At 52.1% G+C, this 14,104-nt stretch overlaps 2 protein-coding genes across 6 annotated transcripts in view; both read right to left on the bottom strand.

Annotated features, from left to right (window-relative positions):
• ipo8 (importin 8) overlaps window positions 1-2,235 on the bottom strand; it is a 20,835-nt gene extending 18,600 nt beyond the window's left edge. For 2 of the 4 annotated variants that reach the window (XM_086201402.1, XM_086201403.1), the window contains exons 1-5: window positions 2,063-2,233; window positions 1,507-1,588; window positions 890-1,046; window positions 649-807; window positions 1-122 (exon numbers count right to left, since the gene is read on the bottom strand). The exon at window positions 1-122 is cut by the window's left edge and continues 35 nt beyond it. In XM_086201402.1, coding sequence (XP_086057528.1) covers window positions 1-122; window positions 649-807; window positions 890-1,046; window positions 1,507-1,588; window positions 2,063-2,146 — 604 coding nt within the window. In that variant the 5' untranslated portion in view covers window positions 2,147-2,233. Of the gene's footprint in view, window positions 123-648; window positions 808-889; window positions 1,047-1,506; window positions 1,589-2,062 lie in introns of all 4 variants that reach the window. The other 2 variants (XM_086201401.1, XM_086201399.1) reach the window with 2 other exon arrangements.
• Window positions 2,236-3,497: 1,262 nt separating this feature from the next.
• Window positions 3,498-13,879, bottom strand: caprin2 (caprin family member 2). 2 transcript variants are annotated; one of them, XM_086201397.1, is made up of 21 exons: window positions 13,700-13,879; window positions 12,940-13,189; window positions 12,801-12,863; window positions 12,310-12,396; window positions 11,538-11,776; window positions 11,250-11,332; window positions 10,186-10,302; window positions 10,048-10,088; window positions 9,739-9,960; window positions 9,605-9,646; window positions 9,402-9,530; window positions 9,241-9,325; window positions 8,440-8,480; window positions 8,247-8,354; window positions 8,086-8,175; window positions 7,864-8,004; window positions 7,308-7,434; window positions 7,054-7,230; window positions 6,836-6,897; window positions 5,605-5,656; window positions 3,498-4,487 (listed from the first exon to the last, which is right to left on the bottom strand). In XM_086201397.1, exons 2-21 carry the CDS (start codon window positions 13,174-13,176, stop codon window positions 3,919-3,921), a joined length of 2,712 nt encoding a protein of 903 aa, XP_086057523.1. In that variant the 5' UTR covers window positions 13,177-13,189; window positions 13,700-13,879; the 3' UTR covers window positions 3,498-3,918. The 2 variants fall into 2 exon arrangements, with proteins under 2 accessions (XP_086057523.1, XP_086057524.1); XM_086201398.1 differs by having other exon boundaries at window positions 7,114-7,230; window positions 13,700-13,878.
• Between the last annotated feature and the right edge of the window lie 225 nt (window positions 13,880-14,104).

The raw sequence follows: 14,104 nt of genomic DNA, 5'->3' as shown, positions 1-14,104 counted from the left end.
TCTGGATGAGCACTGAGAAGATGGTGCCGTCAGCCAGCAGCTGGCCGATGAGCTGCTGAATCCTGGGCAGGAAGATCTGCATGGCAGCCAGCAGCGGCTCCCTCTCATCAGCCTTCCTGTACCTGGTTCACACACACACACACACACACACACACACACACACACACACACACACACACACACACACACACACACACACACACACACACACACACACACACACACACACACCTGTCAGTCTAAAAGGCTCATCAAATGCTGTGGAAACCAGGAGTAAACACCAACAATTGAACTTGAACTTGTGACCCCAGCTTAGGAGAGCAGCACCACAGCAGATCCTCACAGGAAGCAGCTGCTCACAGGTCTCCTGCTGGGCATTCCCTGCAACTACAGGGAAGGATGCTGCTTTCACTGCTTTGAGACTGAATATTCCATATGAAAGGCCAACCAGCAGGAGTGTATGTGTATACACTGCAAATACATGGGCAGGCTCCCAGTGCGCTGCCCTGTGGATGTTGTGCATGGTGGCACAGAGCAGGTGCTCTTCAGGTTTACCTGCTTCAGAACACACATAACTTTGTGTCATGTGTTTATCACGGTTCCCTCCATCTACTTTCAGTCATAGTTCAGGCAGAAACAGAGACTCACTCGTAGGTTTTGACCAGCTGGTAGAGGCCCAGCAGGCTGCCGTACCAGCTGCCACTGTTCTGAGACTGCAGGTACATGCCGATCTTGTCCACGATGGCGGTCCAGCGTCCAGGGAAGTCATGCTTGATGATGGCTCGCAGACACATGGTCAGCTGGGCGCTATGCGTGGAAGAAGCACCAGCAACTGCATCAGTCAGGTGCTGCAGCAGGGTCTGGCTGAGTGTGTGTGACGTGTGTGTACCGGATGGACTCTGGACAGCGGATGATGCCCTCCACTATGTGGTCCCTGATCTGCTGCCGGTCGTTCTCGTGAATGTTGAAGGGGAAGACGACTTTGCCCAGAGACGGTTCTCTGTCCTGCCAGTACTGGCTCACCATGTTCTTCAGGTAGATGGCCGCTGGACACATGCACACACGCACACACACACGCAGACAGACCATTAAATGTTACCGTAATTTTTTTCTAGCTGTTTCAGTGACTACTGCCTGGTCTTAAAACACATATTTCCATGTTCCCACTTGAGCCTCCTAACTGCTAACAAACTCATGGTGCCAGCAGCAGCAGCCCCCAGCATCACGTGGCCTGACCAGGGTGCTGAGGTTCGGCTCACACCTCAGCCCCACTCATAGCACATCAATAACTGAAGCTGATCAGGTGAAGAGTTTGAGGCTTCAGTTATTGATGTGATCACTACTTCATCCTGCTGTTCATCACTGAAGAGTTGAAACTTTGTTTAAAGCCCCCCCCCCCCCACACACACACACACACACACACACACACCACCCTTAAGAGGTGGATGATGGATGGACACAGCAGCAGCACCAGTGTTTGTGGAGCGAGGGCGGTGCGGGTCTCACCTGCCTGGCGAACAGGAAACTCCACCTGCTCTGAGACGATGATCTGCAGCAGCGTCGGGGCGAAGTTGATGATCTTGTAGGACTGAAACACAGCAGGAGAGGCAATGAGGCCCGGAGACCAGGGGGGCGCCGGGGGCAGGGCGCCACCCGGCACCCTGCAGCATCGATCCGAGAACTTCGAGATGGTCAACGTTCCAACAGAGGGACCCCGGGGCCCCTGGATCTGAACACTCGAGAAGACCCCGGGGCCTCCCGGAGCAGGGAGCCAAAAGCAGACTAGAGAACTTGATGTGAGAAAGTTTCAGGTCCTGGTTGCTGATGAGGGCCCTGGTCTCATCTGCCTCTGGTCCAGGACCGCAGCCGACGGCTCGCAGCTGGAACCCTGAGCAGCTCAAACCACTGATCACGGGCCTGACAGAACCTCCCGAACCCGGCCCCAAGACCCAGCAGGCCACAGGATGGGACGACTACCACAACACGGCCTGCCCTCCCAACAACATCACCGGCATCGTTCGGGGCCGGACCGCTCCACGGGGCCCGAGTCCAGCTCACCCACCTGGTTAAGTTCGTCCTCCGCCGCGATCCTCAGGTTCGGGTCGATGGTTCCCTTCAGGGCCTGGATTATCCGGTTGGGATCCATAAGTGCCCACTTACACGCTTCCGTCCGTTTCCTACAGCAGAGACATGTAGCGCTAGCTAGGTTAGCCGTGCGCCACTAACTACATCCGGCCACGACATTCAAAATAAAAGCCTTGGGTCAGGACTTCCGGTCGCTTGGCACCGGTGGCGCGTCCGAGCTGGAGGTGGAATCACGGCCCTAATGTCTCCAGTTTAACGGACCCCAGTGGCCCCGCCCAGCGCTACCGGCGGCGGTCAGGACGGAGCCTCAGCTCGCGCCTTGGATGCAGGTTTGAAACTCGAGGAGGATCGACCGAGTTCCATCTCGGGTGCTCCAGAAGCAGAAGCAGAACCGAGCAACAAGTGATGTCACAGCATAAGTGCTTAAGTCACCGTCTCAGCAGAGCAGAGCCTAGAACCGGGTTCTGGAACCGCCGGACCACATAACTTCTCTACAGTTATAATTATCATTCAGATCTTGAGTGACTTCTGTTTTGACAAGAGTTTACAGAACTTTATACCTGCTGGTCCTCAGAAGACGTGCTGCCATTTTTCTGGTTCAGAGGACCTGGAGGGGCCCCCACCACACCGCCAGTTCCAGCCCCTCACAGTTTGAGGCCAAAGTGCATTCAGTGGTTCTGGAGTAAATGGAAACTTCAAAGGCTCACTGAATCTATGCTCATGGAAAAATGAAATTCTGAATTTTATTTATCTCATATTGTAGCCTGCTGCAGCCGCGGGGGGCATCGCCCAGACCCCAGGGGACCGGCCCAGGAGTCCCACACCAGGATGATGAGGGAGGGCTCTGTCAGGAGTCTTACAAAGTCAACAGGAGCATTCTACTTTGTCCCCGAAGGTGAGACGCACCAGAGCGTCTTTTCACTCAGGATGAAGAGCTGAGCATTTTGTAGTCGCCGGGTTCTCAGGTCAGCTGGTCTTAGCTCATCACTTCCAGTGTCAAGGGACACCCCCCCCCCCCCCAAAAAAAAGACAGACAAACCAAGCAGGACCACCTCAGGTTGGTGCCGATCAGCTAGTATCGGGAGTCTCTGCAGCTGCCGAGCCGGCTCGAACACGCGTGCCGAGGGTTCTGAAAGCAAGTGCTTAAAACTCCTGAAGATGCAAAAGTTGTCGGCTCTTATTGCATCAGAATCTCATCTCAAGTCAGCTGCTGTGCTGCAGACTCAGAGGAACTCAAGGAACTGGGATTTTGATGGAAACAAGGACATTGATGATGTAAAACGTTAAAGGTTCCAATATCAGGGAACATGACCATCCGGTGTTCTCAAAACCATGCAAGACATCAATAAACACTCAAACTTTTCTGCTCATCTTTTATTTTTAGGCACATCATGAGACCACTTGCACCTCTCCACTGTAGTCGGTTAGTGCAACACAACCCCCGCCACCAAGAACCCAGAACCCCCCCAGCATCGCAGACTCGATACATCAGTGCAGATTGGAGTCACTCATTCATTCTCTTCATTCACTACTTCACATCGGCCCACTCATCCTAAGCTATTCAAGTAGAGGCACTAGTTCGTAACGTAGCATCGAGTTCTGACTGGTATCAGTACCTGAGGCTGACAGGTGACTTGCAGCAGGATGACGAGTGTCCGTTTCATGGAGCACCACAAACGTCCACGCACATTCAGATGAAGGTGAAGAGTGACATGAAGACACTCCTGATGGCGACAGCACCGGCATGCAGCCTGACCACAACACCCACGTCAGTGGAACCACCGATTAGTGCAAAGAAAGCAAACCGTCCACACACCGGGAGAGGAGGCCCGTTCAGTCCTGGTATAGCAGGAAGCCAGAGAAGGTGCTGTACTTCCAGGTACTGCCATAGATGGCGCCACGGTGCAACCTCAGCCACACCTGGTCTCCTTGGAAGAGGGGCAGGATGGCGTGGTTGCTGGCCGTCTCATGATCTGGAGCTCCATCGTTGGCATATGCCGACACCATGACCTCTTCATTGCGCATGAGGTTGATGTAAAGCGGCACATTAATGGCGAGCTTCAGGATATGGAAGATGAAGACATAGACGCCATTTACGGGGCAGGTGAAGCGGCCGATGTGGGTGTCATACATCTCCCCCAGGTTGCTGTGCAGCTGATCAAACACGATGGGTTGATCCAGATTTCCTGGGGCGAAGTTGGCAGTGCGTGAGGCGGTGAAGGCCACTCGCAGCGGCTGGGAGAGCGGGTAGAGCTGCATGGGAAGCAGGGTGGCGTGGTGGCTGTGGGGCGTGAGTGGGACCTCCACAGTGGACACCGACAGGGAATCCCCGTGACCCGAATCTACCATGGTGAAGGCTCCGTCCCGGTCAGGGCTGCTCACCTGAGAGGAGTCGCTCCAGGCTGCAGAAGAAGCACAGACAAGAGCTCAGGGACGGCATTCATGTTCCTGCTCTACAGAGCTGCAGTCTGATGAGAACCGGCCCAGGAACCGGAGGCTCGTACTACCGACCTGCTGGCGTTCCAGCGTCTTTACACCTGAGCTGTCAAGACTGCAAATCATTCCTAGAGAAGGAGAACCTGTCCCACATTTAACTAGCAACCAGGAAACTGCTGCTGAGAACCAGCCGGCAGGCTCAGACTGTTGAAGTGTCGTACGCGAGTACGTTCAGGGTTGCTATGCAACTGAGATGTGCGCCTGAAGGTTTCCCTCAATTGTCCACCAGCAGAACAAACACACGCATGCAGTCAGACTAGTCAGCCTGAAATAAGGAGTACACCTGCTGAGAAGCCCTTTCAGGATGAATATGTCACGATGACACTGCGAGGGTTGGCACCAACTCATGGTCAGTTGCACTCAACTGTCCATTAAAAACAGACAATCCATTGTGTATATTGAGGTCACCACAGATCCAACACCGGAAATAAACATGGAGGCCATCCATGAGGCCACGCCCACTTCTCTGGTGCTGCTCATATCCGCAATAACCAGAACCAGGTAGTCACGGTTGATGTTCTTCTACAATGGAGGGAAACGTTCAGGTGGACATCTGCGTTGGGTAGCGAATGCGTGTGACGTGTGGGAGCCACCAAGCCGTCTTTCTGCCCTCGATATAACGAATAACTCGTTCACACATTGTGTGGAGGAAAGACTACCAGGAATGTCGGCGGAACCACTGCCCTTCCCTTCTTGGGGTGTGGCCTCGCCCCCGTGCCCTGGTCAAAGGCCGTCATGTTTGCTCCAGGTACAGGTGCGTTCACGCCCCCTGCTGATGTTCTAGATGTTACTTCTGCTCAATACAGTCACCAGTCTGACTGCATCTACTTCTGAAAAATGTTTGAGCTATGGAAAAAAAATCACCTTGTACATGTATGCTACATTTCCTCTGCTCGCCGACCGTTGACGAGCAGCTGCAGTTCAGCCACTATAATGTCAGATTATAGGTCAGCTGACCGGCGCAGTGGCCAGGAACGACGGGCAGGTGCCACACTCACAGCTGTGAAGTGTTTGTGTTCTTACCGCTGGAGTTGTGTCGTCCCCCACGACCATACACATGCTGGTATCCAGAATCCTGACACACACACACACACACACACACACACACACACACACACACACACAATAAGACCCTCCGAGTCAAAACTTCAGACAGAAAACCAGATTTCATGTTCCAATCATGTTACAGATCAGTTAACCCACACGGTCACCAACAGTACAAAGGTCAACTGGTTAGTAAGTGTCAGCTGGGTCTTCAACCAGGATCTTCATTGTCTGTAGCTGTGGCAGTTTCTCTGCAAGGGAAGACTATTCATGTCGCACATGCACCCAAACAACACTGCAGCAAAATATGTTCCTCCATCACTGGTACCTGATAGTCAGCTCGTCAGATTCAAAGTGTAAAATCTTGGTTTGTAGTCGACCTGCAGCACACAAACTAATACCCCTTTCACACTGCACCAAAAACGCAGGTGTTGGGGACTGACAGGGTCGACTCGTGTGGACCCGCGTCCACCGACCCTCCGAGCGACCCGGGTGTTTCACGACTCTGCTCTGCTCGCCAGCAGTGAGAAAAAGAGACCTTGTGTTGTCTCAGGTTTCCTCGACCGTCCCGTCACATCCTGATTTTGTCACTGTGCCGCCTGTCAGGCTGTCATGGTGGAAAAAAAAAAAAAAAACTGGGCTGGGCTGTGAGAGCTGCTGACTCATGTGTCAATGAAGTTTGGGCCTCTGCCATGAGGTCAGTCTTCTGCTGATGTCCTGAGGCGCCACTTCCCTCCTCTTGTTCTCACAGTTCCATGTGGATGATCTCAGGTGAGTTAATCTGTGCTGGGGAACCCCCACCAACCAGGAACCCTGACGTGAACTGAGCAGGCGCGACCGTGTTTATAAAAAACTTGTACCGCCATCTTCACATCTTTTTATCAATCATGGCAGCGCACTGGCAAGATCGTGAAGTCTGCGAGCTGCTCGCCATTCGCGGTGAAGAGGAGATCTGGCGGCAGATTTCTGGAACTGTACGGGACACAGTGATTTATGGGAACATCACCGCATTTTGAGACACGGTGCACTTTTGTGTGTAATGATGACGTCAGCGTGATGACGTACGAGAGAGAAAAACACAGGCACACAGCCTCACAGCGAGAGCTCAGACCTGCGTCTGCTGGAAGCCTGAATGCGCCCTGATGCTGAGCAAACAAAACCTGCTTTGACCCGCGTGTGTCAGTGTGAAAGGGGGATAAAAGGTTCTTACTCTCGCAGCATAGGGGAGAGGGCCAGCATCCCTCAGGTGAGCCGGGGGGGCGTACGTTCCTCCTGAGGAGCAGAAACCAGTGCTGACCATTAAAACCAGACCCAAGCATTGCTACCCGGGTAGTGACAGACGGGGGTGATGTTCATCCAGAGGAATTTACAGCAAAAGGGGGACAGATCAAATAAAGGTGCAGAGAAAACCCAGGAAGTGGTAGATACCTCGATGCCAACCAGAGGAGCGATAGGTGTGTGCCAGTCCCTTGCCGCCACGTGCCATACCTCTCACAGATCCTCGGCCGTAGTAGGACTGGGCAGGTCGACTCACGCTTCCAGCCGTCTGGCCAGGGGACAGGAAGATCTGCCCACCATTCGCAGCCGTCACGTCTGCCTGGTGTACTGGAGAGGCGACACGGCAGAAAATGTCTCAGGCATCTGACTGTTGGTCCCCGGACGGGTGGAGGTCAGCTACATACCCCGCTGGGCTTCATCCTCTGATGGAGCAAACTCTGGGGGTGTCTGGGTGCTGGCAGTGTTGAACCTGCATTCAGCAAGAACTGCAGACTCGGCCTTGTAGGTGAGTTCACCATTCACCTTGAAGACCTGGAGGGGGAGGAGTTCACACCTGGTTGTTGTGGTCACCAGGGCCTCAGGTAGATCACTCTCAGCATGTTCTACATGTTTATATCCCATCTGTGTAGAACCCTAATAATCACCTGCACACTGAATATTGCTACTGCACTTCCTGCCATGTTTGTGCGCTGCTCGGATGCCGGATTCTTCTTGTTGGACTGTCTTGTGTTGTATAATGACAATAAATTTGAATCTAATCTTGCATGATGAATTATGAACCACAGATTTAAGCGTTATTACATTTCTATCTGCTGATGGGCATCACAGTAAAAAGGTCTATACATGATACCATAGTTCTACTAGAGCTCATCGCGCTGCAGACGCCACCGCCGCCAACCAGCTCTTCTCTGCAGGGCGCCGTGAAGAGCCCAAGAGTGAGCCACCAATGGGAAGACTTACGGACTGAATATTCTGAAACTGTGGAGATGTGAGAGTTCTCCTGGCGGGAGGAGTGGAGAAAGTCTGTCCTGGAGGGGAGGTAGAGGTGCATGATGGCACGCCGTTACAAGGAGACTGTTTCCCGGACTCGGTTACCGGCGTCTGGGAACACAGAAGAGTTTACAGTCAGAGAATGAGAAGCAAGGGTTTTGTTCATCAGAGCGGATGAGAGAGCTGATTTACATGAGGACGGCTCCTCTCCAGGCTGGTCGAGTCCCGGCGGTACAACAGCGGCGCAGGGAACTTCTTTCTTTCAGCCACCAGCAGAGACTCCTACAACGACAAGACCAGTTCAGCAAACTGGCAACCCTGCGGCAGCCGTGCCACCCCGCAGCAGGTCTTACATTTGGGAGGTCTTCGGGGGAGAGCTGGAGCTCGTAGCCCTCCAGGGAGTCCTCCCCGTTGGGCAGACTGGTTTTGCGCTCCAGCAGCCTGGGGGGCAGCGGGGTGGACTGTGTGGAGAAGGATGGTGAGAAGTTTTAGACGTTTCCATTGCAGTCACACTGCAGGATGGTTGGTAAGAAGATGGCAGCTTACATGCTTGGTCTTAGGCAGGGTGTCTCTCACATCCGTCTGAGCTGTTTGAGGAGAAACAAACTAGAATTTGATGGAGCAAAGAACTTTAGAATATCACATTCCTTCTAGAAACGGGAATTTTTTTGGGGACGTCAGGCAACTGAATGATCTGCCTCGTTTACCGACTGACGGGCGCTCGAGATGTGTGACTGCTACGAGGGTTTCGAACGCGTTTCCAGGTGAGCAGAGACCTGAACTACGTTTCTACATCCGTCGTTGGCTCAAGTCAGACGTCCGATGCAGGAATGCTGGTAACATTCACCCAGGCAGTGAACTCAACACAAGCTGAAGCACCAGTAGTCCAACCTGACTGGGCGTAATGTCATCAACTTTTCATGTCGGGGCTGGCCCTGTGTGGCGTCTGCAACAATATCTAGATTAGAGTAGGAGTCCAACAACTGATCAAATCCAAACAATACCCTTTGATGGTCACATAACGCGGATACCAGTGTGGAGTCGGGGGAGGGATTTGAATACCTGCATAACTGTCACTTTAGGAACTCAGTAAATTCAGGGATTCTAATTCAGAAATCATCCAAACTGAGAGAACAAGCAAGCAGTGGAAGAGTTTGTGGTTCCATCGCAACCTCTAATCTGGCAGCTCTGAATCCTGCAAATGTCTGAGTACTTTGAATCCAAGTACTTTCAGGTTCAAACCAAACGAGTCGGTCCAAATCCATTGGTTCTGAGTCTCTTCTGAATCCCTTATTGAACTGAGCAGCAGGAGCGAGGTAGAACTGTTCTCAGGCTTTCAGAAGTTACCAAGAGGAGATGGAGATCTGGACAGCGGTCTCTTCAGTCTGGGGGGGCCTTTGGTTGGGGAGCTCTCACCATCCAGGAGTGAATCCTGAAGGGGACACACTCAGAACTGTCAGAGGCTCCAGTCTGGTCCAGGGGTGAAGGTCTGTATTGAGACAAACTACCTGCATGAAACTGAAGGAGCCGTGGATCTTTGTCATGAGGTCCTCCAGGTGCCGCTTCCGCAGGACGGGGTCTTTGGGGAGGGTTGATGGGGAGTTGAAGACCTCCACAGGCATGTCCATGTGACGTTCCTGACCAACAGCACCAGAGGACAGGTTGAATTGTTGGGACACGTCTTCTGTAAAGACGCACGTTTCCTACTCACCAACTTGGCGTGTGCTTCTCCTTTAGCTTTCCTCTCTTTCCTCTGAAAGAAAAGAAGTGATTCGTTTCCCGCACGAGAGACGGCTGCTGGACATTCAGACTTCTGTTGATGCGGTTGCCTGGATGCAGTCTCACCTGTTTGCTGCTGGCAGACTTCTTGGTCACAGCAGGGATTTTGGGGATGTACGTGGCCGCTCCTCTCCAGGGTTTGTGGACTGCAGCTTGAGGTGAGGTGGAGCCATCTGGGACCTCCATGTCCCAGCAGTCAGGAGGCTCCTGTTCCCTCAGGGCCTGGAACTCCTTCCAGTTTTGAGAGGGAGGTGTGTCCACGTCAGACAGGTAGAGTCTGTTGAAAAACTGCCATATCACCAACAGAGCATCAGTGGATCCTGGAGCATGCTTTAGGTCCCTCACACACAGAACTGAAACTGCTCGTCAGCTCACCTCCTTAGAAACCTCATTTGTTTTTTTGGACTGCGTTAAAGCTGTCGGAACAGAGAACACGCTCTTCAGTTTGACTATAAACACGTCTGAAAGAGTTGCCACCCTCACATTTGGAGCATGTCAGGACAGCAGCTGTACCTGTGCTGGTGCTGCTGGAGCTCAGCAGCGTCTCTGGACTCGGTCTAGGTGGAGCAGGAAGACGAGTGAAGTACTTCGAGTTCATCAGGCCAGTGAGCTCCTCCTTCAACAGCTTACCTGGAGACGAGAGGCACACACAAGCACTTCAGTCACCTTCGGCTACAACATCAGTTTATGACAAGTTGGGGGGGGGGGTCATCAATGAGACAACCACTGAGGCTGTAACTCGATGTGGACAGCAAAGAAAGAATTTCATGTTTACAGGGACGCGTTTCCTTACTGTTCACATGACGAAACTATCATCATCATCACACCACCATCATCATCTGATGACCCAGCCAACAAACTGGGTGCACTGGTCATGACTGACCAGCAGAGCTGCTGCAATTAGCGTGACTGCAGCTGCAGCCCAGACTCAGACCTGGTCTTAACGCGAGCCACGCAGATGATCCTCTGCTTAACAAGTTAAAATGGCTGTTGGAGAAAAAGTAAAAAAGGTTCACATGCTAATAAAAATGGATTCTTCAGAACTAGAATCTCAGCTTCATCTAATATCTGACGTTACAGTCTGGTAACTGACTCCAGATCAGATCCACCAGGCCTCGTTTCAACGCTTCAAAAGGAGCCGTCACTACATCCAGATTATGCAGTACTTTCAGAAGTCACAAGTACTTCATCAGAATTGGTAGATTCTTGGTCATTTTTGCCAATTTAATAGGATCATTTCTTTCAGAATTAGCATTTTAGCAATTAGCAGATGAGCAAGCATCAAACAAGTTTGTTCTTGTTTTATAAAGTTCCTATTGTGACACTGTGGCCAACATATACACACTGGTACTCAATAATAATCTGTCAGTCTCTGAACTGGGATTAAACCACCATGAATACATCGTGTCTGTGGCTCAGTCTTGCTGCGATCTGCGTGCACTGCATCACACTGCTACTTGTACGATACGACTGATGAACTGGTGCGTCTGCTGGAAGGGGGGGCGCAAAAGGAGGGGAACCGCGCCCATGGTGAACATCTGTATAGTGCAGTGGAGCAACCTGGGTTCAGCACTCACATGTGGATCCGGCCACCGGCTTGTCTTTACCCTCCAGGAGGTCCAGGTAGACCAGAGCAGCTCGGTCCATCTGCTCCTCTAAACTGCACAGGCAAGGACACACTCATGTCACCGTCAGGCAATTACACACTCACACACACACACACACACACACACACACACACACGTTTGTCTCCACACTGCTGAGCTGAAGGTTTTTATGTGCAGGTCATAATTAATCTTGTATAAACTCATGTAGCACTGTTGGAGTCTCCGTACATGGAGAGGATCCAGTAGCTGAGCCCTCACCTCAGTCTGCTGTTCCTGGTGACGCCCAGCAGGGCAGCAAGTTTGTCCAGGCTCTCCAGCCGCTGGGCTGGGACCTGGGGGGCCTGGTTGTGTCCCGTCATCAGGTCTGTCTTGATGTGGTCCTGCTGCAGGCTGCTGAGGACGTGCTGGACCTGGAGGACCATGCTGAGACGGTTCCTCTCCACCTCCAGCTTCATCACTTGCTCCCTCTTCACCACCTTCCTCTGAGCCCTCAGCAGCTGCAGGGACACCAGCACACGACTGAGCACACCTGAGGAGGTTCATGTCATGCTGGGGGGGCGTGAACACTTGAACAGTTGCCATTCTACATCAGATACCAGAGACTCAACCTGCTACATACCTTATTTCATTGCTGTCCAAAGTGAGGTCTGTGGGCCAAGTGCAGCCCGCCAATGTAAATGACAAGTGAACAAAAAACAGTGACTCTATAAATCACCATTACTTTACTTCCCTTTGAGATCCCCAACCATACAATTACAATCTTATTCGTTTTATAATTTGCATTTGTTCAGTCGTGTAGCTGGACAGGTAGTTCTATAGTGTAGTTCCACAACTGTCATCAAAACGTACATGAAGCGCCAAAAGAATACACCGGTGATGTAAATACGTAAACGTAAGAGTAAATATTATCAGTGAAAAAGTGGGAACTTAGAAGTGCGCCCCCCGTGGCGTGTTGAGTTACTGCTCAGTGACTTTCACAGTGAAGCAAGCTGAGCTAGCTAGAAACGGTTAGCAAGAGTGTTGGACTTACAGTCTGAGTCAAAGCGTCCAGAGTTCTGTGGAGCTCCTGAGCAAAACCCAGATTATGAAGCACCTGCTCATATTTTTCCACAGCTGCCTACAAGTACAAGTACACAGAGGGAGGCAGGTGAGTCAGCGGCACCGTCACACCTTCCATGTGTCATCATCATCAACGTTCACCACTTCATCGAATATCTGCCATCCAAACCAATCAACTAGAAGTTAGCATAATTAGCTTGCCGGCTCAAATAATGATGAGTCATGTGGTACAGATTTAGCAGTTTCTACAGTTGAGGACCACCCAGGTGGACCAATGCAGACTCCTCTACTGTAGTACTGTCCCTCTGTAGCAGTACAATTAGAAGTATAAATACTTGGCCAAAGTAGTAAACCGTTACAGCAACTTGTTGGCCCTTTGGTGAGGATGTGAATGGCCTGGTACACCAGGGACCCGGTACACCAGGGACCCGGTACACCAGGGACCCGGTAGCCTGGACTCACCAGCTGATCTTTATTCAGCGCCTGGCCCTGGTCCAGCCTCTTCTTGTAGTCCTCCAGTTTCAGCTGTGGACACAAAGACACATGACACAGTCCAGGTGTTGCCTTCACCTGTCCAGCAGTCAAAGCCTCACACTCATACCTTCTTCTTCTCCAAGTTGCGGACTTTGTGTTTGAGGCAGATGAGGCCGTCCTCTATGTAGGTTTCATAGCCGGGGTAAGACGTAGACACCTCCAAGTTCAGGTGTAGGAGGCTCCGCCCATCAGCTGAGCCGACCTTTGGGCTCCCAGCCATCACCGGGTCTTCAAGGTCCCCCTCCTCTGCTCGTTCAGATGGGGGGGTGACATCCACTGTGGGGGATGGAGACAGCTGCACCATGTTGAGCTCCACACTGGAAGGACAGGACACAGTTGAGCGGTCAGACTGGGAGCTGGGGGGCAGCTGGGCAGCTGCCAGCCCCGTGACGGTGCACTTCTACGGGCCAGAGCGCAGCGCCAGCGCTCTGGATGGATCCGGAAGAACCTGCTCAGAATCCACCAACACAGACTTTTAATTCTCTGCAGTGTGTGAGGCATCTCTCTCTCTCTCTCTCTCTCTCTCTCACACACACGCACGCACGCACGCACGCATGCACACACACAGACACACGCACACGCACGCCATTTAATCTGAACATTTGTAGATAAACTGGACAGAAGCAGCTCGTAGTTAATCTGGCTGCAGTCTAACTCCGATGATGTCACACAGAAACTGAATTCAGCTGTTGATGGAGGCTGAACACACACACACACACACACACACACACACACACACACACACACACACACACACACACACGTAAAACAACATGAGTCAGTGTGTTCTCCTTCTAACGCCACGTGGACGCCAGCAGCCGACCCACCTCGTGTCTTTAGCTCGTGCGCGTTAATTCCACTCAGATTAACATCCGCATGCCACGAGACCCCGATCCCGGTTCTGCTCACAGCCGACCGGACATGATGCTGCTGCACTGGCGGAGGCCGGGCCGGCGCGCTCTCTTACCTTTATATACACTGGCACGAGGAACTAGCCACCTGACCACTTCCGGTTCTGCGACCACCTGACACCATGTCATTGTCATAGCAGAACCTTTGTTCCGGAGCTGGGGCGGGTCACGTGCTGCTGAACCAGTAATAGTTACTTCTAGAAGGACTCGGTCCGGCCCACCAGCTTTATCAGTGCCATGTTCAGCCTCTCATCTTTTCTAAATGATGTGATTTAACCCTATTTTAAGTCTTTATGACATGAATTAAAATATCAGACATAG

The sequence above is a fragment of the Aulostomus chinensis genome, chromosome 4 (genome assembly GCF_037954235.1).
Source record: "Aulostomus chinensis isolate RoL2024-O1b breed Wild chromosome 4, RoL_Achi_v1.0, whole genome shotgun sequence".
Taxonomy (NCBI): domain Eukaryota; kingdom Metazoa; phylum Chordata; class Actinopteri; order Syngnathiformes; family Aulostomidae; genus Aulostomus; species Aulostomus chinensis.
This window is presented reverse-complemented; position numbering and strand designations above follow the sequence as displayed.